This window comes from Onychomys torridus, chromosome 6, assembly GCF_903995425.1.
Source record: "Onychomys torridus chromosome 6, mOncTor1.1, whole genome shotgun sequence".
Taxonomy (NCBI): domain Eukaryota; kingdom Metazoa; phylum Chordata; class Mammalia; order Rodentia; family Cricetidae; genus Onychomys; species Onychomys torridus.
In genome coordinates this window covers 56,654,435-56,681,785 of record NC_050448.1, presented here as the reverse complement: position 1 = coordinate 56,681,785, position 27,351 = coordinate 56,654,435, and the positions used below count along the sequence as shown (strand labels likewise).

At 43.9% G+C, this 27,351-nt stretch overlaps 1 protein-coding gene across 4 annotated transcripts in view; it reads left to right on the top strand.

Annotated features, from left to right (window-relative positions):
• Fnip2 (folliculin interacting protein 2) overlaps positions 1-27,351 on the top strand; it is a 116,417-nt gene that overhangs the window by 35,325 nt on the left and 53,741 nt on the right. For 3 of the 4 annotated variants that reach the window (XM_036190108.1, XM_036190110.1, XM_036190113.1), the window contains exons 2-7: positions 17,318-17,444; positions 20,159-20,305; positions 22,730-22,830; positions 22,927-22,998; positions 25,701-25,801; positions 26,028-26,117. In XM_036190108.1, coding sequence (XP_036046001.1) covers positions 17,318-17,444; positions 20,159-20,305; positions 22,730-22,830; positions 22,927-22,998; positions 25,701-25,801; positions 26,028-26,117 — 638 coding nt within the window. The remainder of the gene's footprint in view (positions 1-17,317; positions 17,445-20,158; positions 20,306-22,729; positions 22,831-22,926; positions 22,999-25,700; positions 25,802-26,027; positions 26,118-27,351) is intronic. The other variant, XM_036190109.1, reaches the window with a different exon arrangement.

Sequence of the window (27,351 nt, the reverse complement as noted above, 5' to 3'; positions counted from 1 at the left end):
TGTCTGGGAGACACTAACTTGGTATTTAGTAGACCATTTGTGCCTCCAAGATGCTCTGTCCCCTGAGCTGGAAATATCTTAGTATTTGGAGATTCTCTGTTGAAAAGAGAAAGTTATTGTAGATAGTTCGAAGGAGAAAAGAGCCCATGACCAGATTGTGGCCTGTAGTGAAGCTTAAGCCCCTTCCTGGAAAAAGGAATCCATTGTCTCCTAATCTGGGCCTCTCTTGATACCATCAGTTTAGCGATGGCCACAGAGAAGACACGTTGTCCTAGGTGTGTTGCAATCTGGATTGCTTGGGGAATCTTTTTAGGAGAGCTTCCTGTCTCATGTGCAATGTGTAAAGTGTTCTAAGGCAACTGAGGCCTGTGCCTGGCATTAGTTTTCTTACATCAGTGGAGTGAAATGTAACTGCCTGTATAAAGATACATTTAAGACTATGACCACAGAGCCATCCAAGGGTTCACCAGACCTTAGGGGTAGACCAGTAGTATTTTCTTCAGCCAAATTCCAGGAGAGAGGAATTAGTGTCACCTGTGTAGCTGCTTTGTTTTCTAGACTTGATCTGGGTTTTGGGGACCTGTGGTTGCATTCTGAAAACATTTTCTCCATGGACCACAGACTCATAACATATGTTATCTCATAACATTCTCATATCCAGGTGAGCAATGTTGTTGTCAGAAGCCAGAATTGTAGTGTTCTGGTAATAGCTTGACGATGCCCAGGAATTCAGTGCAAATTAGGAGCGTTTTTCTTATTAGTGATCTCTCATTATCATTACCCCCTACCCCACCCCCCCATATGATGGCAAGAATATGCCCTGCTCTACTTCCCGTCTCACTCAAGTCTCCTTCCATGTATTAAGTTCTACATTTTGGCTGTCGTGGGTAGCCATCCTTCACTGTCGATGGCTAGTTTCGCAAGGTTGTGGAGTAGGGACTGTCAGCTGACACTTACTCACATGAGGACCATTAAGGGAGTGGCGTGGCCAATGTCAGAGCAACCTTGCAGCTGAAGGTTTGCCCAGAGCCACATGAGCTGGGCTCGTGACTAGTAGAGGGAGGGTTGCTTACACTGTGCTCGCTCGGTATGCAGATAGTGTGAGTCAGTGCAAGCTGCGGGACCTGTCGTGAACGCTAGAGTAGAGGCGTAGGAAAAGTAGGGAGAGGCTTGTGCTTGTCTGCTTTATTACGGGTATACTGAGAACAGATTTTATGATGGAATGGGTACATCTGCTTCTAGAAGTCGTCCTGGACTTCATTTTACATAATGAATGAACCTTTTTTTTTTTTTTTTTTTAAGCTTCTAAAAGAGGAAGTTAGTAGTCTCTTGTCTCACGTGCTGTGTAGGGAGTGAAATGATCTTTACATCGGAGCTGTTGCAGGTCACTGCAGATGATCCCTCGGGTAAGGAAGGAACTTCAAGTGTGGTCTAGTCCACGTTGATGGTCAAGGATCCACTGAAGAGCATCTATGCCTCTTAGGAGATGTGTGGTGGTACAGCAAAAGCTACAAACTGGCCAGCGGGCCAGCAGGAGTCAGCCAGATGTGTGATTGATGCCTCTTCTGGTGCTGGGAGGATTTTCAAGACATTCGTATGTGCAAAGATTCCAAAATGCGCCAGAGGAGGAAGGGACCCGAATCCTGCAGTGCTCAACCACAGGTTTGAAAGTTTAGTTCTGTTTCAGTCCGGGAAATACTGACTTCAGTTCGACTCTAAGAAATTTCATTGATTTGAATTGTGTTTGTAAGGATGCTTTGCATAGGAGAAATGAGGTTATTGGTTTGTAGAAACAAGTCCTTTCCTCTGTAGAAAAGATGTAGGCGTAGGTATCGTATTGCCCGTTAGCATCTTACCTTCTTAAGTTTTTCTTGCTTCTGCTGTAGCCAACTTCTAAGGAAATGGTTGTGACCTTCTCTGGAACCCTGAGTGATACTGCTCACACTTGGAAGGTCAGAGTTCAAGCTCTGAGCACCAGAGCACACAAAGGGGAGGGGACAAGAACTGGAGTTCTGCTTGGTGGTCGGCCAGGTAAGTACGTGCTGAGGCTGGGTGCCAAGGGAGAAGCCAGTTTTGCTCTGACTAATGCCTTTCATGAGAAGGATGTGTCATGACCAACTAACTTTCGTAGTCAGTTGATAAGGGGCACAGTTGGACCTGTTCTACTGTTACTTCGTATACTACTTTTCGATTTATTTATTTCTATGTATGGGTGTTTTGCCAGCATGTGTGACTGCGCACCACTTACATTCCCGGTGCCCAAGAAGGCCAGAAGAGGACATCAGGTCCTCTGGAATGGTGATTACAGGTGGTTGTGAGTCACTGTGTCGATGGTGGGAATTAAACCTGGGTCCTTTGGAAGAGCAACCAGTGCTCTTAACCACCGAGCCATCTCTCCAGCCCCTTTATCTACTTCGAAAGAAGTAATTTCTCTAGTAGTGGGACTCAATTGAAACACTGTGTAAGATTTTACTGTGTATCTAAAAGACGAAAGGAAGAAAAGAAATATGAACTGTTTGAAAATTGCATTTCATCCCAGAATCTGATGAAAGCGGAAGGTGAAGGTCCAGTTCCTCTGATTAATATAGAAAGTAAGTGTCTAAGTTGACTTAGGAATTTTAATTGACAATTTCTTGGACTGGAGTGATGGCTCAGTGGTTAATAGTACTGGCTGCTTTTGCAGAGGACCTGGGTTTGGTTTCCAGCACCCACATGATAGCCTACAACTGTCTCATAACTCCAGTTCCAGAGGACCCAACACCCTCTTCTGCATCCTTCTGGCCGCCATATATGCACATGGTGCGCATAAATACCCCCAGGCCCACATAAAATAAAACAATAAAATCTTTACAAAAAAATAAAGTTTCTCAAAATCATCAGGCTTCACAAACTGTTTATCCTGTATAAACTGTTATATATATTGGTGTAGTTAAAAGAAATCAAGATACATGTTTAGACAGGTCTTACTGTGTGGCCTAGGCTAGGTTCAGCTGGGGTGTTCTACCACACCCAACTGGGATATAGTTTCTGTTATGCAAAAATCTTCGTCTTAGTACAACGTAATAAAATGGTAAGTCGCCTACTACAAGATAAAAGCTCATGGGAGAGCAGGAGCGGCCATTTCACAAGTGTGTCTATCGTGCTGCCTGCTTGGCAGAAGGGCCCCGTTGACAGAGCAATAGGTAGTGAGTGGCGTGGAGCATTAGACAGCCGTGAGGACGTCACTTTCGTCTGTGTGTTCTTATCTGTTGCCTATCAAGAGTTGAGCGGACTTGTTGGAGCCATATGGGGCTGGGGCTTTCTGAATCCCACTCCTCTGCTAGGCTGTAGGGTAGGCTCGGATTGTTTTAAAAAGTCTTCCCTGGAGGGTCTAAGCTGCAGCATTAGCACCTCTGTCCTTTTTAATTTTTAAAATTATTTTTTATTTGTTCAATTCTAAATCTCTAAGTTGTTACTTGGGGTGGCCATCTACATAAAATAACAATAACTGTGGCCAGGTGGTGATGGCAGCTGTGGCAGCATCACACACCTTTCAACCCAGCAGGCAGAAGGCAGAGGCAGGCGGACCTCTGAGTTCGAGGCCAGCCTGGGCTACAGAGTGAGGTCCAGGAAAGGCGCCAAAGCTACACAAAGAGATGCTGTCTTGAAAAAACCAAAAACAACAAAATAATAATAATAATAATAATAATAATAATAATAACAACAACAATAACTTGTATCATGCCAATTTCTTTAGAACTTGCAAAAAAATCTGTGTGTGAGCCAATGCTTTTCAAACTTACAATAAATTTGCTGTCTTGGTATGATTTTTAATAGTTTTTACTTCTGCTTTAAATACAGTTGAACATTTTGCAACCTGTGTTTTTGCCCTGTACTTTAACTTGGATTTTCATTCCGAGTGCTGAAAGGTTTAAAGGTTTATCATTTGTATTTGAGTTTTGTGCAGGGATGACTCAATCTCTCATGGTTAAAAACTTAAGTGTATTTAGAGATATCTAGCTGGACTCAGCTGATCCTCCCCCCCCCCCTTTATTTTTGGTAACATCTGGAGGAGTGTCATAATCAGGAGCCAACTGATTGTGTCTCTCTCCACTGATCTGACCTTGGTCCAGTCAGTGTTAAGCTGCTTTAGTCTGTTTGACTTGGCCCTTGTTGACCCTGACATCGACAGTGAGCACACATGTGCCGTCCTCTGCCTTCTTGGCCCTTAGTGGCTCAGTGGCCGAGTTTGTTTCTTCCAGGGGTTGTTTGGGCAGCCTCCAGAACATGAGTGTCCTGGCCCTCTGGGAAGACACGTGTGTTTGAAATTCATTGGAATTCATTTCAGGTCAGACCGGTTGCCTCATCCACTCTCTTCCCCTTCCTACAACTTTAAAAATGTGTGTGTGGGCTGGCCAGATGGCTCAGCAGATAGAGGTGTCACTGTGAATCCTGACAGCCTGAGTTCCTTCTGTAGCAGTGACAGTGGAAGGAGACCCCAACTCCCACAGATTGTCCTCTGACTTCCAATGGGTCCCGTGGTGTGCGTGTGTGCGCCGGTTTCCAGAATTTATTTTAGAGCCCTGGCTAACCCCAAAGGTACTTGTAAATTATTGACAGGAGCTTGCACAGTTGGGATCTGGCCCCGAACTGCTCACTGGTTTCTGTTTGCTCAAGTCATGTGGCAGTCGAGAGACATCCCGCCCGCTTCTTGTTCTTGTGCACCGCAAGCCAGTAGTTTGAGGTCTTACTTGAGCATGTGGCTAAGCTGAGGCTTTTTATTTATTTATTTTTCCAATGATAGGAAAAAGGACAAATCCAGTAAGTACAATAGATGATACATGGTATACATAGGTGGCATCAGCCCAGTGCAGATAACAGCTTGGCGCAGAAAGGTGCATTTTGGAGTCTCACTGTGGTTGACAGGTAGAAATTGTCCTCTGTATCTCCACTTCCATATTCGTTTGTTTCCAAATGACAAACAGTTGATGGAATTCCAGAATCAGTATCAATGAAAGTCTGTATTTTAAATGATTTGCCAATAAATAATTCCTTCCTAAAACTCAATTGAAATCTGATGCATTTTACAGCATAATGTGGTGTAGTTTTCAAATAGTTGTTTGTAAGTTCTTTCTTAAAATGTAGATCGTAGCAAAGCTGATTTTTGATATTTCATATTTCCCTGAAAAATCAGATAAGGGTATATAGAATTGTTCCTGCGGAATTCGAGAATATTTGCCAGCTGTCTGTAAGAAACAGGACAAGTTGGCCTTGCCTTGTCATTGGAGTGGAAAGGAACTGAAATCAACACTTCAGAGCCAATTGTGCTTTGCAGTTTCAGATCTGCAAGTTTGAGTTCAGAAGAAATGGTACCATACAGGATGGGGGCTGGGAGGAACTCAGGTGGACTGGTGCTGAGCATGGCCACGCCCTGGGTCCATCCCCAGCACGGACCAGAGTAGGATCAGCAAGCAGCATGGAGGCGAGGAGGAGTCAGGGAATGAAGACCATTTTATTTTCTTTTTTTGGTTTTTCGAGACAGGGTTTCTCTGTAGCTTTGGAGCCTGTCCTGGACTAGCTCTGTAGACCAGGCTGGCCTCGAACTCACAGAGATCCACCTGCCTCTGCCTCCCCAAATGCTGGGATTACAGGCGTGCGCCACCACCGTCGGGCGAAGACTTTAAAAGGAAAATCCATAGACTGTTGGAAGTAGCTTAACCAGTACCCTTTAGTGAACTGAGTCCTGGGGATAAGTGGACTGTGGTATCGAGGATAGTAAGTAGGGGATGCAAGACCAGCCCCAGATTTAAAGACAGACCTACTAAGTTGTGAACTGCAGAGGTCCGACTTTTCTACAAGGCCATTAAAAGAAACGGTAGGTGTGGGCTCCAGGTGTGGGAAGTGTTTTTTCACTGTGTTCTGCACATGGAAGCTGTGAAAACCATTCTCTCAAATAGGAAATGTGTCTGTTGGACAGGTTGAGTGAAGTGCGTAGAGAAAACAAAACAGAACACAAGCAAACAAATGCAAACCCCAGCCAGAGAGCAGGCAGCTGGGCGTCTTGTGTTTCTGACCAGTTTTACCATCCCGCTGGGGGTGACTCTTTCCGTGTTAAATGTGTCCCAAGTCCCGTCCTTCGTGCGTCCCTCCTCTTCTCACTGTTTCATATGCAGGGAGCAATTTCCTTTCACTGATTGATAGGTGATTCCCAGTGGCCGGTGAGTCTGACTTGCGGATGGAATCTGAGACTAAGTGAATGACTGAAGAAATGCTGTGGTAATCTTGTACTACCACATTTTGAAGAACTTTTCGTCTTTTCTAGGACACATCCATTATGAAGCAAGAGTCAGAGCAGGGCAGATACAGGGGGTTTTTATAGAAGCAGACAACTGACATACGCCTCTGTCTGGGTCTTATTTTGATAAGCATTGATGACCACCGCCGGCTGAAATACCTGTTAGTCACCATATGTAATCCAGTTGGGAGTGGCGGCGTCCCAGACAGAAAACGCAGCTATCTCATCCCCGCAGTCTGCAGCTTGGCCATTGGGCAGCCACTGAAGCATTTCTGCTCCGTTTCCTGTGCAGAGCTTGGGTGCCTGCCTGCCGGGCTGCTCCACACTTCCTGGCTCTCCTGCTCTGAGTTAGGCTCTGGTTTAGTCTGTCCTGTTGTTACATTATTAACAAAAGCAGGCTGAGTGCTAGCGAGCAGCAAGTTCGGACGGTGACCTGCTTCTGAGTGTCAAGGAACTCCAAAGCCACACTCAACCACAGGGCAAAACTGAGCAGAACATACAGAGTTCCAGTAATACCGTACCATGTCTCTACACACTCAGAGCCTTCCTCACATGGCGGTGCATTGTAGAATGGCACATGATCACCCGGAGTCTGTAATTTATATCTGGGTTCACTCTTCATGTTATATATTGTTTTGACAGATGAGATTTAATAGAGCAGTTTCAGTACCCTAGAAATCAACTTTATCTGTGTATTCAGTCTTCTAAATTGCAGCAATCTTTTTCAGAATGTCATTTGGTTAGAATCATACGACAGACAACCTTTTGAGATTGATTCTTTCACTTAGCAATATCCATTTAAAGTTAATCCATGTCTATTCATGCCTTGATAGCTCATTTCTTTTTAGTTCCGAATCATCTGTTGGTGGTTTTCTTACCCAATGAACAACTTGGTTGCTTCTAAGCGTTTGAGGTTTATCAGTGAAGCCGCTATAAACATCTGTGGGCAGAGTTTTGCATGTGTGTTTCTTCTCATTTGGCCACATAGCAAGAAGCTCAGTTGCTGCGTCGTAAGAGAAGGATGTGTTGGAGAAGGACGTTTCAGTGGATAAGCAAATGCTAGCGTCTTCCAGAGTGCCTCTCCCTCTGGCGATGCATGAGAACCAGCATTTGGATGCTCCTTGTTAATAGACACATAATCGACACTTCACTGTTGTTCTGATTTGCGTTTTTCTGGGTTTTCCCTTTGTTTTGTTTTTGAGACAGTGTTTTACCTATTGCCCTGGCTGACCTGGGAGCTCACTGTGTATGCCTGGTTAAGATCAAGACTACCTTGAACTTGTAGTGATCTTCTGGTCTCTGAGCCACCATGCCTGGCTAATTGGCACTGCTCTAATGGCCTATGATGTGGGCCATCTTTTCTTGCTACCTGTATCCTTGTGAGGGGCCTAATCAAATCTCCTGTATATTCTTGAAATCATGCTTTGTTTTTAAAAAGTTAGCCTTTTCTATTTATTTCTTATTTTATGTGTATAAGTATCTGTCTGCATTTATATATGTGCACTGTGTGCATGCCTAGTGCCTAGAAACTAGAGTTATAGATAGTTGTTGAGTAGGTACTGAGAACTGAACTCAGGTTCTCTGCAAGACCAAGTGCCCCTAACCACTGAGAAATCTCCAGCACCATCCTTTTTATTTTTTTTTTGAATCAGAGTCTATGTTGTCATGGTTGGCCTAGAAAACTCTATGCAGACCAGACTGGCTTCGAATTCACAGAGATCTACCTGCTTCTTCCTCCCAATCACGGAGATTAAAGATGTGAGCCGCCATGTCCCTCCCATGCTTGATTTTTTTTTTTTAAATCAGGTTTTAAGGCCTCTTTATTTTGGATAATGAAAACAATCCTTTGGTAGATACATCTTCTGCAAGTATTTTCTTTGCCCAGCCTGTGACTTGTCTTCTCATTCACTTGGCAGTATTTGATAGAGCACAAGTTTTACATTTTTGTGAGTTTGTCTTACCAATGATTTGTTGTTGTAAAATACTCTTTTAAGATGTGTTCCGTTTGTTTGTGCTGTGGAACATTTGTTTAATGATGCAAAGATGTGTTGCATTCTTTTATGTGCATTTGTTTTTAGCCGTGAAGCTGTGTTACTGTGCCTGTCTAAAACACCTGATGGTCTAATAAAGAGCTGAATGGTTAATAGCCAGGCAAGAGGAAGGATAGGTGGGGCTGGCAGGCAGGGAGAATATATAGAATCTGGGAGGAAAAGAAGAAAAAAAGCAAGAGAACAAGAGGAGGAGGATGCTAGGGGCCAGCCACCCAGTAAGAGTGAAAGTAAGATTGCAGAAGAAAGGAAAGGAAAAAGCCCAGAGGCAAAAGATAGACGAGATCATTTAAGAAAAGCTGGCAAGAAACAAGCCAACCTAAAGCAGGGCATTTATAATTAAGAATAAGCCTCTGTGTGTGACTTCTTTGGGAGCTGGGTGGTGGGACCCCAGAAGAGCAAAGACAACCAACAATTGCTTTATCTATCTATCTATCTATCTATCTATCTATCTATCTATCTATCTATCTATCATGTATAGTGTTCTGTCTGGAAGCATGCCTGCATACCAGAAGAAAGCACCAGATCTCATTATAGATGGTTGTGAGCCACCATGTGTTTGCTGGGAATTGAACTCAGGACCTTTGGAAGAACAGCTAGTGCTCTTAACCCCTGAGCCATCTCTCCAACCCCCCAACAATTGTTTTGTGGACCATGTGTATGATGGTGTACATAAAAACTATTGCCCATGCCCTAAAGTCCTCTGCATTCTCTCTTGTAGGCGTGCTTTGTTTTGTTTGCTTGCTTGTTTGTGAGGCAAGAGTTTCAGTCTTGTCAGTTCTAGATCTTATTGTATATAGCCCTGCTGCCCTACACTTGGTGACCCCCCCCCCCCCAACTTGCGCTTCCTCTGGGCTGGGATCACAGGCAGGAACCACCACACCTGGCTGAGCTACAGTTGGGTGTGTTGCATTTAGGTTTGTGATTCATTTTGAGCTATCTCTGTAAAGAGTGTAAGGTCTATGTCTCTTTCTCTGTCTCTCTGTCTCTCTCTCTGTCTCTCTGTCTCTCTCTCTCTCTCTCTGTGTGTGTGTGTGTGTGTGTGTGTGTGTGTGTGTGTGTACACACATATATGTATGTATGTATATTGGCATGTAGATATCTAGTTTTTCTGAACTTACTGAGAGTTCAAATTTTTTTTGTTCTTTGCAGATACATTTTTTTCAGTATTTCTTTACATGCATTTTTTTCAGTATTTCTTTACAGCATTTTTTTTTTACATTTATTCATTTGTGTCTGTGTGTATGTGGAAGTCAGCTCAGGTAAGTTTTGTAAGTTTGTTTGGCAGTTCTAAAAATATTAGGCAGTTATTTTTCTGTGTGCTGTACATTTCTAAATACTAGTCTTTCCCTGTATATGTTCCAATGCCTAACCTTCCAGAGGTTTCTCTAGGTTCAGACGTGTGCATACACGTACACTATCACACACACAGACACACACTCTTTCACACACACAGATACACACTCACACACAGACACACACACATTTTTGCTGATTGGAGATGTTTAGTGCATTTAGAAGTATGTTTTTTAGGAATTGGAAAGATGGCTGGGTGGTTAAGAACACTTGCTGCTCTTGCAGAGGACCTGGATTTGGTTCCCAGCACCCACATTGGGTGGCTCACAATCACCTGTAACTCTAGTTCTAGGGGATCTGATGCCTGCCCTCTTCCAGCCTCCTTGAGTACTGCACGTGGTACATGTGCATGCATGCACTCAGGTGTGAGCAGAGTTTCTCTATGCCTCAGTAACCACTCCCAAATAACCATTCAGAGACATTATTTATAAATGTTCAGCTGATAGCTCAGACTTGTTACTAGCTAACTCTTACATTTTAAATTAACCCATATTTCTTATCTACCCTCTGCCACGTGGAGGTACCTCCTTTCAACACAGCACATTCATCTTGCTTCTCTAGGCGTCTCTCAAGACTCCTCAGAATCCACCTTTCTTCTTCTCTCTGCCCTGAAAATCCTGCCTAGTTATCAGCCAATCAGTTTTTTATTAGCAATGAGAGCAACACATTTTCACAGTGTACAGAAGGATTATTCCACAGCTCTCAGGCACACATACACATTAAAGAAAAAGATGAATTTATTTTCTTTTTCTTTCTTTCTTTTTACAAGTATGTTTTTCAAGGCATAGATTACATCTGGAAGGGTAAGGGATACCATGAGGTAATGTAGATTAGTTCAGTAAGCTTGTGTTCTTTGTACAACCAGACAGCCATCTATTCCAGTTATCCCATACACATTCAGTTAGATCTTTAAGCAAAGCGAGCCTTAGAAGGGATAACCTTAGACCACCCCATTATTTTTATTTTTATTTTATTTTGGTTTGTTTATGTGTGTTTATTGTTTTGTTTTGTTTGTTTGTTTTGAGACAAGGATTCTCTATAGCTTTGTCCAGGCTTGCCTTGATCTCCTAGAGATCTACCTGCCTCTGCCTCCTGACTGTTGGGATTAAAGACGTGCACCACCACCACCACCACCACCACCACCCAGCCACCCCATTATTTTATAGTGGTAGAAATGTAGGACTAAGATGTCATGGTAAGGGCTGACTCTTGGTATCCTGACATCCAGGGCAGTGTTCTTTTTTCTGTGCATGGTGGCCCCTGGACAGTTGAATGTGGCTAATTGTTGTGTGAATGCTACACACACAACATGTTAACCTGAGCTCAGAAAAGATGGGAGAAAATTGTCTTCTGTACTCGATAGTTCCTTTTTCTAGTATCCAAACCTCAGGCTGCGTGGACACATGCTCTAATGTTTTGTTACTGTGTGAACAGATTGTATAGGGACTTAGGTGTTTTTAACTGTGATCTTTGCTACCATTATAGCACTGTTTCAAGATTGGGGCCCAGAGCTGCAACCTTTTTACCTTTGGCTGTCATCTTTGGTAGGAATCAGTCATGCTCAGGAAAAATGTAGAGACCTGGAAGTTTATGTATCCTTTTGGTCCTACCTCCAGGTACAGTAATCATCATCAAATGGTCCTTTATCCTACATTTTCCAAAATCTTAAAATCTCTGAAAAGTCTACAAGTGATCTGAACTGATAATGAAGCTGTATAAAATATTTGTATTTAGTATAAATTCATCACTTGCACTCTTGTAATCTGATTTAGGAGTTTGAGTGCCTCACATACTCTGGAGGAGGTATTATATAATATGTAGTATATGCATCTTTCTAAAATCTGAAAAAAAAAATCTGAATTCTGAAATATGCGACTCCCAGGAATTCCATTAAGGGATTGTGTGTCTGAATTCATTGTGTCTGAACTGTGTTTCACAGGAACGTAGTCTGTGTTTTTCTGATAGACTTGTACTTAAGGCTGCTTGTACTTAAGGGAAAGACCAATGCTAGAGTTAGTGCTTTCCCAGTTCGTTCTTATTGGAACTGTTGAGGTGGGAGAGATGGCCCAGGGCTTATGAGCACTCACGTTCCTGCAGAGGACCAGAGTTTGAATCCCAGCACCTATATTGTGCCCCTCAACCACCTGTGACTCCAGCTGTAGGGGATCCCAACACATTTTTCTGGCCTCCAAGGGCACCCATACATAGGTATATAGGCACATAAATAAAAATAAGAAGAACAAATCCTTTTAGAAAAATGACTGTGTACTACAGTGAGCACCACCATCAGGGCCTCTGTTACTTGTCCGTGATGTGGATTTGATATCTGAATTTAGACATTTATCTCCAATCCTCTCAGGGTGTGGCTTACTTTGTTATTTAAGTGTATCTTGAAATAAGAATTGCATTGAATTGATGTCAGCATCTTTGGTGGGTCATCGGGTGTTCCAGCCTGTGTGAGGAGTGAATCCTGGTGTGCACGTTCAGATTTCAGTTGGCGGTGTTGGCTCCTCCGCCATGCTGCTGCGTGATGTTTAGTCTTCCATTCCACTTAGTGTTCATAAATAGTATAGAAAGTTTATACGTAACATTCTCCTAAGTGTGCAAAAATTGCAACCAGCTTGTTATCTTTGGGTAAGATAACAGGAGGATCCATTTAACAGAATGCTTTGCAGATGAGTTTCTCTAGTCAGCCTTGTGTGAGAATGATGGTCTTGCAGTACTCCTCTTGACGACAGACCAGCAAGTCAATGGAGGGATTTCATGCGCATCCTGTGAACCAAGGCATTCTCGCACCTTCATGCTATTATAATTACAAAATAAGAAAGGAAAGTCAACTAACTTGAAGATGACTTTTCCTGTGAACTCTCTTATTGGGCGTATTAATCTCGCAAAAGTACATGAATTCCCAATCTGTTACTACCATCTAAGTATGTAATTTTTTTTTCTTTCTTTCTTGAGATAAATAGCTTTCTGTCGGGTGGGAAATAGTGAATGTTTTGTGCTCATAAGATGAACTGTGATTGCTGCCTCGGCATAGTTTTTCCTTTTCCTCTGAGTTGTTTGTTTTTAATCCTTCAAATTATAGTCCTCCTCATCTCCTTTCTGATTTTGTTTGTTGTTTTGTCTTATTCTGAGAGACGGAGAGAGGCAGAGACAGAGAGACAGAGATTCATTTTATAGCTCACGGTGGCCCTAAACTCATGGTTTTCTTCTCTCAACCTCCCTAGCCCTTGGATTACTGCTGTGTGCCACCATGCCCTCCAGCGAACTTTAAGAGAGTTCTGTTTGTATTTAGAAACTGACTCTTAAGAGAGAAAGGAAGAAAGGTGTGATGGTTGTAAACAAAGAATGGCATTTAAGAGCAGTTGGGCTGTGTCTTACGATACAGTAGGTTTTATGGCAACAGAGGTTGTAATGTGTTCAACCTTGTTCCAGTGCCTGGAACACTGCTTGGCACACAGCGAGCAGCAGGAATTGCCTAGTAAATGGACGAGTTAACTATGAGTGTCTGTTCTTATTACTGGTGTGCTTGAGACAAGGTCTCACTGTGTTGCCTGCCCAGCCTGTCTGGAACTGGTGATCCTCTGGGGAAGTTAGACTTCTGAGGGTTGCCATTATGGGTATGTACCGCCATACCTGCTCAGTTTTGCTTTATTTAACATTTTCTTGGATCATTTAAAGTTTCCTGCCATGTCTGACTCTTTAAATATTGACATTGTTGGATCACAAGACTGCTTTTAAATCCTTCGTATGTGTTTGCTTTGACTATATATTATTGCTTCCTTGTGTGAGACCAAGGGGAGAGCCATAGAACATGGCTTCTGACCTGGGCATACTTATGGCACTGCTCATCTTATTGTACAGTTCAAGGGAGACGTAAACAGAAGGAACTGAACTGGTCTGGGGTGGTGGTGGAGGGAATCGCAGATTGTGTGCCATTAAGTACATAACGGCCATTCTGTTCCTTGTGAGGTGTTCTTCCTTGAAACCACAGACCCTAGACAGCACTGCCTCTGCCCCGAGAATGTTCTTCTCTGCCTCAGGTCAGACCTCTACCTAAGATCACGCTATCCCCTCTCTTGAGAACTAGGAGTCAGCACAGAGTATTTAAAGTCCATACAGGTTCTGAACTAGCTCTGTCTACTGCCTCATTTGGCACATGACTGACTCTTGGGCCCCAAGAGTTTGATAGGGCACCACTTGCCTTTGTATTGTTTACTGTCTCTGGCGGCAGGACATCCCTGTGTATCATTTCCTGTATCCGTGTCTAAATCCCATTCTTCAGTGGACCGAAGTCATGAGCTTAGCACCATTCTAATTCAGCATGATCCGCACCTTGACTTGTACATCTCCAAAGACCTGATTTCTAAACAAGGTTTGACTCGTGGGTACAGGAATTAGGACTACAGTAAATCTTGTGTGTGTGTGTGTGTGTGTGTGTGTGTGTGTGTGTGTGTGTGTGAGAGAGAGAGAGAGAGAGAGAGAGAGAGAGAGAGAGAGAGAGAGAGAGAGATAGGGGCAGGGTTCTAGTCATAGTTTTGTTAAAATACATGGTATAGATCTTACTCTTTTTGTGTGATTTTTGTTTTTATTTATTTTTGAGACAGGGTCTCAGTCTGTAGCCCAGGCTGGCCTTGAATTTTCCTACTTCATCCTCCCCAGTCTGGGGTTATAGCACATATATACTGCAGAGAGATGCATTTTCTGTACCTCAAGTCCTTTGCTCTATTGATGTTGTTTCCTTTCAGGGAAATGTCTCATGCTTTGGATGTTTCCTTTAGACTCTTGGTGTGGAGTTGGAGAAATAAGGTGTTCTAACCAAGCAGACAGCACCGTGAAGTTCAACGTTCTTATCGTCTCCTTCTAAACCGATGTTAGCGCTTCAGTGTGTGTGTAGGTGCTACGGCACCCAAGTGGAGGGCAGAGGGCAACTTCGGAAGTGCGGTTTCTCTTCATGTGCACAGTCTCTCCCTCTAGGTGCTGTCCCAGAGACCTTCCCACAGTAGTGAAGCAGGCAGGCTGGAGGCCTCCCATCAGGCCTGTCTCATTCCAGAGCATCCCATTGCCATTGCCATGCTTAGCTATAGTTTCCTCCATCAATATTCAAGATGGCAAACACCAAAATGCTGACTGGATATTAAACCAAAATAGTATTCATATGGGAGAATAGAGTTTTTCTCCTTTTATGAAATATTTTGAAGGATTTGGATAAAAAAAAGTTGGACATTCTGGGGTGTGTGTGTGTGTGTGTGTGTGTGTGTGTGTGTGTGTGTGTGTGGTGTATTCCTCTTATATGTTTTATCTAGGCCTAGGCTGGCCTCAAATTTGCAATCCTTCTGCATCTAAAGTGCTGGGATTATAGCTAAATACCACCACACCAAGCACCTCCTTTTTTGGTTGTTGTTGTTTTGAAACAGGTTTCTCTGTGTTGCTCTGGCTGTCCTGGAACTCACTCTGTAGATCAGGATGGCCTCGAACTCACAGAGATCCACCTGCCTCTGTGTCAGGATCAAAGGTGTGCACTACCGCACCTAGCCAGAGAGTTTTAATAGCCTTGTATACATTTAAAATGTGGATAGTCATCTGGTTTTGACAGAAATCTCCAGGAACTGTGCATACGTGGGGATGGCTGGTCCTGAGTACCAGCAGGATCCTCGGCTCTTTTCCTTTCCTCCACAATAACTGCACCAAACAGGCACTTGCCACCCAGTGGGAAATAGCCCTGAGGTATAGACTGGCCTGTAAGTGTGGGGATGGCTCCCACCACCCAGCTTGGGGTCAGACTTCGAACATGGACTGCCTCTGGCCTGGGAGTAGAGGAAAAATGGTTTCCAAAGTAAATCACCACAGTGCTCCACGTCAGAAGGACAAGGGTGCCAAGCACAACTTAGAAAACATGTTGGTGAAAGAGGTGGCCAGAACTTCCTATCATGCTCAATATTAATGGCCATTGCCTGTATCAGGGAAGGACCAAAGGCGGACTGCTCCTCACAGAAACATTAGCCTTTACTCCCTGGAGAGAATGCTTAGCATTCTGGAGCCTGGATGTGTGTCAGGCTTGCATGAAGCCCTTCATGTACTTTATGTAATCCACAGAGCAGTTTGTGAAGTCAGCGATCATACACTGATCACTCCAATGGCAAGTGGAAGGGGAAGGCTTGCGGACTTGAATCCCACGGTGCCCGACTATACCTACATAGTCAACTGCTTTGACAGCTGTCACTACTTTATCATCCCCCTGTCCATTTGTCCGGCCCTCCCCGCCCCTTGTGTCCTATAGCAGAGTCGCCTGAGCAGTCAGCACCCTTCTGCTTCAGGCATACCTTCTCGATTCTGCTTTACCCTGTCTCTCCCAACCTGCCACTGGTCCCTGCAGCCTGCGGCAGGCGGTGCCAGCGTCTTGGCTCTCTGTGCCTTCTGCTCCCACCTCCGGATTTTCTTAGGGCAGTCAGCTATCTGATCTCTTATCAACCATCTGCTTTCCTTGGCTGCTCTTTGTGTTCAGAGCTTATCCTGCCTGGGCCTGCTTTGCGCCCCCCCCCTCCTGGGGGGGGGGCAGCTCTGGTTTCCCTCTCTCCCTTTCCTGTCCTGCACACTCTGTTGTGTGGTATTCACGCCCACTATTCATTCTTCGGGTCTGTTTGTTCATTCTTCGGGTCTGTTTGTAAATGTGGCTTTAAGCCTTCCTCCCTCCCTCCAAATCTCGCCCGTCTTGAGACAAGATCTTGCTTTGTAACCAGGCTGGTCTATTCCTTCAGCAGGTCTGCCTCAAGACTCCTCGAGTCTTACAGACATGCGGGGCTTATAGACGTGAGCCTGAGACGTATGCCAGGCTCTGAGACCCTCTCGTATCCTTTGGTTTTCTCTTTTGAACTTCAGACAGTTTGTACTTATATATTTATGTGTAACTACTGGGTTAATAATATCTCCCCACTTAAACCTTGAACTTCATGAGGACAGGGACTCAGTCAATTTAATTATTGATTCCCCAGCACCTACTACAGAGCCTCGAATACAGTACAGACTAAATTTGTGTTGAATGGGTTGCTCACCGTGTGGGAAAGCACACCCCGTAAGTTGTTCCTTTCTGTGGTTTCTGCTTTCTGGTAGACCTTGTTACTGCTGCATAAGACTGCATTTTCTTCTTCGTGTCTTTTGCTTAGGAACAAACCGTGTTTCCCTTATTGCTAACTGTCATGGTTAGCAAATGCATTTGGTTTCAAAGCCTCTGTGTCAAGCCAGATGTACTAGGGAAAGTAATAACCTTAGGCTGTGTAACTGCTGTGGGTTCCCCCTGAGGAGGGGCGAGTGGGAGGTGGCTGGCTTTTCATTCCTGCTGCCGTAGAAGCATAAGTACTCCCTCAACTCCCGTGTGCTTTCCCTGAACCCAGGCATCCAGCAGCCCTCTCTGGGTGTCCTTGCAACCTCTTTCTGCCATTGGTGCCCAGACTGTCTCTGGAAGGCAGTCTTCCTCTCCAGTGACTTACTGCGGGACCAGCCTTGCCGCCCTCAGCAAGAGCATTGGTAGTATCTGCGCAGCCACTTTCTAATTCACACAGGCACATTGTGGGCAGTTTGCCCATGATCACTCCAAGCACTGGAGGTAATCTAACTTCTTTCTCTTTGGAATCCACAGCTGGTCGTGTTCGGAGCTTGACCTGAGTGATATTCGCCTGATAGTGTACCAGGACTGTGAGAGGAGAGGCAGACAAGTCATGTTTGACTCCAGAGCTGTTCAGAAGACGGAAGAGGCCGTAGCTCAGGTACGAGATGCTGACGGGCTTTCAGCCCTCTTTGGTCAGTTTGAGCTATGTTGTACAGTGCCAGCCAGGATTCAGAAGAACGAGCGAAGCCTGCATCCTAATGGGCAAGCACGTGTCTGTGAATATAGGTGAAACTTAACAAGCAATTATAGTAGGCCAACAGCGGACCACTGTCATTAAGAAAGATACATTTGCTGGCGATTGTAATCTAGTATGATTTTTGTAAGCATTGAGCATAGTAAGAAAATACATTGCTGAGATTCATAAAGTGCTAGAGTATTTGCCAGAAGAGAAAGTCATTCTGTCCTGATTTCCTCATGGATAGAGGTGCTAAGTGTGGCTCATGCCTGTAATCCAGCCCTAGATAGGCTGAGGTAGGAAGATGGTGATTTGGGGCTAGACTGGGCTACATAGTAGGACCATGTTTCAAAAACCAAAATAAATAAAAGTATTTTGTAACACAAGGTCAAACAAAATTAAAAGGCTTCCTCACTGTAGGGCCTTAATCTATGAATGTACACTATCATCTTACCCCTTCTGATCAAGGAACCTTTCATTAATTTTTCTGTTGTAGGGAGGGGAATATGGTGGGAATGGGAAGCGGGAGGGACTTGGGATGGTAAGTAAAGACAGGAAAAATCTTGACCTGTTTGATCCAGACCAGGAAGATAAACATAATTAGAGAAGAACATTGCCCTCCCTGATCTCTTTGGATATCAGCCAGGATACATCTAGTCTGTCACCATGGCTAGACCATTTACTTCAGTCTATGTTCAGATCCTTACAGATTAAATAAATGCGCGGATACTCTTTTCTTGTTTAATGACTTGCTTCCCATACTGACCAAATTCTGGTAGTCTATAGACAGACGGTGGCTAAGTGAATGAAGTTATAACATGGCCTTTGCCTCACGAGGACCAATGGGCTGTTTTCCAGCTTTATCTTTATTTCTTAGAAATGACTTTGGGGAGGGGGGACAGATATGCAGGCTACTGCCTGCGTGTGGAAGTCAGAGGACAGCTCTGTGGAATTGGTCTCTTCTTCCACCTTTAGGTTCCAGGGATGAAACTTACTCAAAAGACTTGTGGGATGAGTACTTTTTCCTACTGAGACATCTTTCTTGTCCTCGGTTTCCAGCTTTTGATAAGAATTTTTGTTTGCAGGAAGGAAATTTTGGTTGAAGGCCGTTGAGCCGGGTGGATAGCACAGTACTTACGGAGGAATTCTGCCAGGCAGCTAGTCCTTACACTAGTGGTTGGGCTTGCTAGGTGGGTGGAGGAGAAAGCTCTGAAATCTCTCAGGTGATTCACCGATGCTTGAATGGCAGATTGGGATCAGGAGCTTAGGTGAGCTTTCTTAGAAGTACTCATTTAGTTAAAAAAAAAACAAAAAAAACCCAAAAAACTTAGGCTCAGGAATATTTGTGTAGCTTGCTAAAGACTGCAGAGAAACCTGTTGGTAGCGCGCTCACTGTGTACCAGGTGCTGTTTCCAGCCATGCTCATTGCCCTCTGCTCCAGCAGTCTGCTCGTAGGTGGGACTTCCAGGCACCAGCTTTCAGCCCTCTGAGAGAGAGGCTGTTAGTGGCTTAAGTGGTATTAAGTAGCGTCTGGAACTGAGGACTGGGTTGAGGGAATCATGAATGCAGGATGCTCAGGATCAACCCTGTGTACAATTTCAGACCCCATCTTGGCTGGAGTGCCTGCTGTAGACCAGCACACTGAGTGTTTTCTTTACCTTCCTTCGCCAGTTCAACCCCTCCTCAACCTCGCCCCCTTGATAAGCACCAGACATCCTGAGTGGATCAGCACATGACTGCAAGCATGTGCAATAGACCACCAGTGGACTGTCACACTGGAGATTAGATAAGGTGCGGTTGCACTCACGGGTTCCCAAGCAAAGGCTACGTAAGAGAGGGGGACTCAGAAGTCGTTTGTCTTGAAGGCTGCTCTGGAGGGAGTGCTCTGTTCTGGTGGCCGGCACGAGTGGCTATACCTTTATGTCACTGTCGTTAGAATTGGCAGTGAACACTGGAGGGGATACAGACACTCCTGTTACCTCTGACCTTTAAAGTCCACACTCCCATCACATGCTCTGTGGGTCACAGCAGCTCCCGTTTCAGGGCTTGGGCTTCACCTTTCACAGTTCCATCCTGGTGCTTTCCTTCCCTGCACTTACAGGAAGGCTACAAGAAGTATGAAAAACACAAGCCTGCCTGCCCAGGCTAATAGCTTTCGTTTCTCAGTCACATTTAGTTGGTAAAATTTTGAATGTTGGTGGTCATTTTTTCTCATCAGTTCCACGTATTAAGACTACACGATACTAAAATCTCCTAAGAACTACAACAGGGAGTAGTATTTGTTTATAACTTTATAGTATAAATTTAAATGTAAATACTAACAGAAACTATTTAAAGACAGTTAAACTATGTCTATCATCGATGTCCCTGTCTCAGTCAGTCTGTCTGTCTACCATGTCTTTATCTATGCAAAGATCCCACCATTTTCTGTGTAATGTCCCCTTCCCAAATAGTCCAGACTCCTGGGAATGAGATTTTTGTCGTTATAAAGAAAAATTAAACAGAGCTTTTGGTTTTAATGGCATTCAGGCATCTGAAAGTTTTGACAAATTTCCACTTGATACAGAGTGTTGATTTAAGCCTGACACACGCACGTGATGATCCTTTCTTTACCTTGCCTGCCTCTCTTAATCCAGAAAGCAGAGGATGTCCCTGTTAAAATGTCAGCCAGGTGCTGTCAAGAGAGCGGGAGTGTCAGCAGCGGCAGCAGCGGCGGCAGCATCTCTTCCCAGAGCTCTGGAGGATCTTTCCAGCATGCTAAGGAGCAGCTCCCAAAGTACCAAGTAAGACCTGTTGTCTCTAGAAGAGCCATGATAAGTGTGGGCACAAGCGTCTTGAGAGGTGATCTTCTTTTGATTTGCTGTTGTTGGTTTTGTTTGTTGTTTGTTTGAGACAGGGTCTCCAGTAGTCGAGGCTGGCCTCTAACTAGCTGTGTACCCGAGGATGACCTTGAATTTCTGATCTTCCTGCCTTCACCTCCCAATTTCTGAGATTTCAAGTATGTACCACATCGGGCTTCTTTTGGTTTTTGAGACATTGTCTCCCTATAGTAGGCAAAGCAGATGTGGAACTCACTACATAGGACATGCTGATCTCAGCTCTTCCTGTCTCAGTCTCCCTAGTGCTGATTACAGGCATGTACCACAATAACCAGCTTTCCATGTTTTTGTTTTTTTAATTTTAATGATTTATTATTTTATGTGCATTGGTGGTTTGCCAGTATGTATGTCTGTGTGAGGGTATCAGGTCCCCTGGAACTGGAGTTACAGACAGTTGTGAGCTGCCATGTAGGTGCTGGGAATGGAACCCGGGTCCTCTGGAAGAGTAGCCAGTGTTCCTAATCTCCAAGCCATCTCTCCAGCCCTCCATGTTCTTATGTTTTAAACATGTACAGAATATTATCTCTACTGTTGCTGGTAAAACAAGGTCATGGTGATTACCAGCAGACACAGATGAATAAGCCTTGAGTTTTAAGACTTGTGTGGTGCGTTTGCTTATATATTACAGTGCTCAAAGCTGGTTGAGAATCTCAGTTGGCACATGGTCTTTGTACCAAGAAAAGGCAAATTATAAAACAGAGAAAGTGGGTGGAATTTATTAGTAGAGAATGAGACATCAGTTCATTTGTGTCTGAAGTGCAATGAAGTTGATATGAGCTGTAACCAGAGATGAATCCACCCTTTATTAGCAGAACAGACAAGTTTATCTTTCTCTTTCCTCTTTTGTCATTATGTAGAGGCTGTGTGTGTGTGTGCGTGTGTGTGTGTGTGTGTGTGTGTGTGTGTGTGTGTGTGTGTGTGTGTTTGTGTTTGTAGTTAGATATTCATCTATCAGTTTAAGACCCTGGAAAGATTCAAGAAAGCGTTTCACACTTTTTTTTACTTGTGCATAGGGTGTCAGCACGGATGAATACAGTCACTAAGACAGCGGTTCTCAACCTGAGAGTAGCCACATCCTGCCTGTCAGACATTTACATTACAATCTATAACAGTAGCACCATTACAGTTAAGAAACAGCAATGAAATAATTTTATGGTTGGTCACCACAACATGAGGACCTGTAGTAACCGGTCACAACATTAGGAAGGTTGAGGACCACTGCCCTAAGACATTTTATAGCTGAAGGAGAGATGTCGACCTAGAAATAAGTCATGGGGGATTAATAACGAAGCAAAAGGATGGTGGAAATGCAGGTTAGCAGGAGTGTCCTCCAGGGAACTATTTCAAAGAGTGATTTGAGAAAGAAGAGATTCAAGTCGGAAGATAGTAGTGTCAAAGAAGATATCTGATAGAGTAAATTAGAATGTGTCTCCTGGATTTGAAGGAAAGTGGAAGGTGGACATGGAGGTCATCCGAGCAGTCAGGATCAACCAGGCTAATTCAGGCTTCTCTGTGTCAAAGGCTGTTATTTATCAGCTCATCTTTCGAGTAAAAGGTGGAAAAAAGGCCCAGGAAACTGGCCAGAATTTGGAAGTGTTTTGGAAATATTTGTATAAGATCTTAGAGCAGTCAGCTCACCTTTATCTCATAGATCTTCACAAAGTCCTGTGTGGACACTGCTGTGGCAGCCTCTTTTCTTTGCTCTGGTAAAGCACTGAGCCCAAGGCAACTTACAGAAGGAGTTTTATCTGGGTTTGTGGTTACAGAGGCTCAGAGTCCATAATGGCAGGAGCAGGAAGCTGTGGTTTCACATCTTGAACCTCAAGCAGGACGCAGAAGTCAAACTGGAAATGGCAGGAGTCTAACCATCAAAGCCCTCCCCCAGGGACATAATTTCTTCAGCAAGGCCACACATCCCAAACTTATCCAAACACAACCGGGTGATGTCTGAACTTACAGGGAACATTCTTATTCAGATGACCACAATTAGTAATTATTTAGCTGAATAATACTATAATAATACCATGTTTCTTTTCAGGATCTGCTACAGACCCAAAGAAGAGCTAACCTGTTTCTTCCATAGTTACAATTTGAAAATGGAGATGGATAGTTTTCCTTGGGTCAGCATGTTGTATATAGGGAGGAAATAATAATGTTCGTGAACTGTAGCAGGTGATCACCGTGGAGGTGATAATTGTAAGATGAATGGCCGTAGCTTTAAGACACTGTCATGACAAGCCACTCAACCAGAGACCCAAAGACAAGCTGGCAGTGCTAATTGTAATGTTCCGTGTTGTGTTCTAACTGACTCTGATTTCTTGTGTACAGTACACGAGACCAGCTTCCGATGTCAACATGCTTGGGGAAATGATGTTCGGCTCTGTTGCCATGAGTTACAGAGGCTCCACCCTGAAGATACACTACATACGGTGAGGTTGCCCCTGTGCTGGCTGCGAGAACTGGGATGCTGCTGCTGACTTCTTCATTTAAAAAGCACATTTCTCCCCTCTTATGTTTTTTTTTAGTTCTCCTCCACAACTGATGATTAGTAAAGTCTTTTCTGCTAGAATGGGTAGCTTCTGCGGAAGCACAAATAAGTAAGTGTGGGATTTTGTGCCCTTTCCTCTGTTTCTATGTGTCTGTTTCTAGAGTTCTTTGAGGATGAATAGCAAGGCAAGTACAGCTTAACAAAGAGGTTTTAGTCATTTTCTAATAACAGCAAGTGAAAAACCTTCAGGTTTTTCTCAAATTGCCCTAAAGACAGATGACTTTGTCTATTTTTTGACAAAAGGTCTTAAGGTTCCAGGCTGACCTTGAATTCAGCTAGCACTTGCTGTATAGCTGAAGATGGCCTTGAACACCTGATCCTTCTGCCTCTCAGAGTCCTGGGGTAATAGGTGTGTGCTACTGTACCCAATTTATAGGGTGCTAGAGAGTGAACCCAGAGCTCCTGTGTGCCTGGTAAAACTATGAATTATTCTGTCTCCAGCTTGACAAACGACTCTTGGATATCCATCTATTATTCTCTTTTCCTGCTGTCTGTCACCAAGTTTTAATTCTCAGGAAAATATAAAACAAAAGGGGAAGAGGACAGGGCCATTCTGTTTTTGTTTTTGTTGTTGTTTTGTTTTTTTTTTTTTGTTTTAATTCGGTGTATGTAGTGGGGAGCAGGGTCTGGTCCAGACTCTCCTCAAGACTCAAGGTAGTTCTTCTGTCTCAGCCTCCTGAATATTGGGATTAGAGTTGTGAGCCGCTAATTTATCTGGGAACGTATGAAGTAGCATAGTTTCTCCAGGCTGCAGTGCAGGAGCCATCTGGCTTAGCAGTTAGCTTAGCCTTTGTGGCTGATAGGTGCTTGGGCTGTGCAATCATTTTATTTTCATTCCTGGTTGGCCCCTCCTCCCACCCCACCCCCACCCCAAGGTCCAAAGGAACCTCCCCTGCCCCAGATTCTGGTTCCATTCAGTCCACTGAAGAGGTGATTTCCTTGTCACTGGCAGAAGGGACAAATGGCCTCTGTGGTACCTATCAGCATACCGAGCACATGCTGGCCTCCAGGGCCCTCCGGTATCACAAGGAGACGCTCTTCTCACCTCCTACCTTACCCAAACTCCAGCTCAGGAGCTGCCCTCCCTCAGCTTCTCTTCTTCTTAGAACCCTGGTTTTGTGGCTGTGCTGTCTTCCCTCCCTCTCTCCTTCCTTTCCTCCCTCCCTCCCTCCGCCCACTCTTGGTTTCTTCTCTCCATTCCACCCTCCTCTCATGGCCTAGTCCAGTCTGCTGAGCATATTCAGTTTACTGCTTTCTCTCTCTGATCCCAACTCTCCCAGTTCCCTCTGGCTGTACCCTTCCTCAATAAACCTTCCCCTCAACTCTACACTCTACCTTGGAGCAGTTAGCTCCTTAGTGTACACACACACACACACACACACACACACCCTGCCTTCATACACACACACACACACACACACACACACACACACACCCCTGCCTTCATACTTTCCTATAAACTCCAATACTGAAATGTCTAAGCTCCTATCAGGACCATTTCTTTACACATTTTAAACTTTCAAGCAGAGATGATTGGTATACTGTTTTGTTTTTTTTGAGACAGGGTCTCACTCTATAGGCCCAGGCTGGCCCTGAACTCATTATGTAGCTCAACCTAGCCCAGAACTCTGTGTGGCTCAGAATGGCCAAAACTCACTCTGTAGCCCACGATGGCTTTGAACCCATGAACCTCCTGTCTCAGCCCTTGAGTGCTAGAGACCAGGCTCAGTTTACGTTTTTTTTTTTAGTGAAATAAACGTAAATGTTGTTATACTTTTAATATAAAATTCAAAGGGTATAAATTAAGGGGTGTGCTTCATGATACAATGAAGGCAGTTTTTCCTGATACCCTAGAAAGTTAAGTGTATATTCTACTGTATACTTTGGTACTATTGAGTATTTCTTGGCTTACCTTTCAACAAGATAGTTTGAACACTTTCCTTTGGAACACTCCATCTTAAGCTTATATGGGACTTGATGTTATTTCTTATTTGGGGGATGGGTGCTGTTCAGACAGGGTTTATGTGGCTGTAGCCCAGGCTGGCATGGAACTCAAGGTCCTTTTACCTCTACTTCATGAATCCTGGGATTATAGGCAGGCACTACCAAGCCTGTGTGATACTTGTTCTTAGGAGTTTTTTTTTTTAATCTTTGAAATCACCTAAATGTTTGTTTATCCTACTATCTATAATAAAATATTAAGCTCAGATTTAAGTAAAATTATTTAGTTTTATTGTGTTAAATAAAGATATTGTGCTGTGTTACCTTCAGAGTGTTGGTATTTAGTTTCTTGGTAAAATAATGTATTTTAAAAAATCTGTAATTCTAATTTTCTCAAAATGAATCATAAATTTCTGATATGTCTTCACCCTGAGACAAGTTGGCTGAATTATTAATAGATATTAGCCAAGATTTAAAATTAATTCGAGTGTTTATTGAAAACCCTTGAAGTGAGTGGCAACATCTTAGGTGTTACTGTCTAAAGGAAAATTTGAAAATGAATAGCAGTATGGAAGATGTCAGTTTCAGACTTTGAAGTGCTTGTGATTGCGGTTGCATAGGTAGTGGAGTGGATTGGCCACTTCCAGAACAGTTTAGCTTTCCTCCAACAAATGCCTCCCAACCTACTCCCCTTGGTAGATGTGAAACTTGATAAGGAAAAACTGAGTTGTCTGTAGTGAGGAATATGTTAAGAACAGACTTGTTAACCTCTTGATGTCCTCCCTCCCCTCCATTCCCGTCTTGATTCAGCCTGCAGGACAGCTTCGAATACATCAACCAGGATCCTCAGGTTGGAAAACTGAACATGAATCACAACAGTCTGGGTCCTTGTCGCACTGGAAGTAACCTAGGTAAAACGAGACGCTGGAGCAGATGTCCCCGAGTGCTACTCCTGGGGGCGTGCTTAGCCTTACTTGAGTGGGTTGGGTTTGGGTTTGGGTTTGCGTTCTCTTTAACCTGTGTTTCTTTGTGTGTGTGTGTGTGTGTGTGTGTGTGTGTGTGTGTGTGTGTGTGTGCGTGTGCGCGCGTGCCCGTGCGCGTGCGTGTGTCCTGCGTCTTCCGTGTGTTCTGCTCTAGGTCTGCTGCAGGCATGCAGTGGCAAGCTGCTGCAGGGGGTGTCCGAAGGAGGACCGCTCCGGCTCACCCGCAGCGCTTCTTTCTTTGCAGGTTTGTGTGGAATGCTGAGCACAGTGTGGTCCACACACATTCAGTCTCCTCTGCAGGTTCTAGGGGGAAAAATCCATCTGTTCTTCTCTAGAAACCCAAAGGGCTTTTGAGGCAGGAGATACTAGTTTCAAATGCAGTCATGAAGGTCCACCCATGAACCTCTGTTGTGAATGTCTTTGCTGACGGCCCAGATATGAGCTGGTTTTGATTTGACATGAGCCCTTTATGTTTCTAGGAGGATTGATTTCTTCTGATTTTCCTAGGCCTCTTCTGCTGCTGTGAGCTGGGTCTCTGTGCTAGGAAATCTTTCATCCATTTATTCACCTGCACCCTTACCTGCATGGAGTTTCTAACTCACTCGATTATGAGCATGGGAGGGCTCAATCAGGACTCAGTGTCTCTCTCTCTCTCTCATATTAACTTACTCAAATTATTTAAATGCAGTGTCTAGGTTCTTTACAAAGTCTAGTCATCTTGATATTGTAGGTATTTTCTGAGATGTAACTGGACTTGTCAGCAGAGGCTGTTCCAATGTCCAGTGTGGCATGCTGGCATGTTCCAATGTCCAGTGTGGCATGGTTAACAAGTGTGAGCAATCTTCATTGGCTGACTTAATGGTGTGAGGGAGGCAAATGGGAGTTTTCATTCTGTTCCCTTTCATACCCTTAAGCATCGTAGTTTTCTAATGCCTAAGGAAACTGATCTACAGTCCCAGCTACTTAGACCAAGTACAGCATGTTTATATTGCTGCCTTTAAAACTTGGAAAATAAACATGTTTTCAAAAAATGCTAGCAAGTATGGTGTTCAGCCACAACAGGGACGACTTGTTCATTGTAAAGTTTACTGGAACACGTTCTCATGTGCCTTTCGGCCCAGTACCTCTACAGCTCAGTCAGTCTGAAGCCTTCTAGATGCATGTGCTACTTAAAAGAGTGTTTTCCAAATTATGCCAGGACATGAGCTTTTCTGAATAGCTATAATACCATGTAGAGGGAAAAGAACTAGAGGAAAAACTGTTAGGAAATTAATGTTTTCTGTCTGCCCAAAGAGTAGGTTATAAATTAACATTTCTAGATTTATGAAATGATTTGCAACTTTTTCTCTTTCTAAGCTGCCTACAGCTACTACTGAAACTAATTAATTATAGAGCATTTTGAAAATATTGTACTGTTTAAATACTATTAATAATGAGGAAATGGCTAAAATAGAATGCTGACTGTATTAATTGCATGG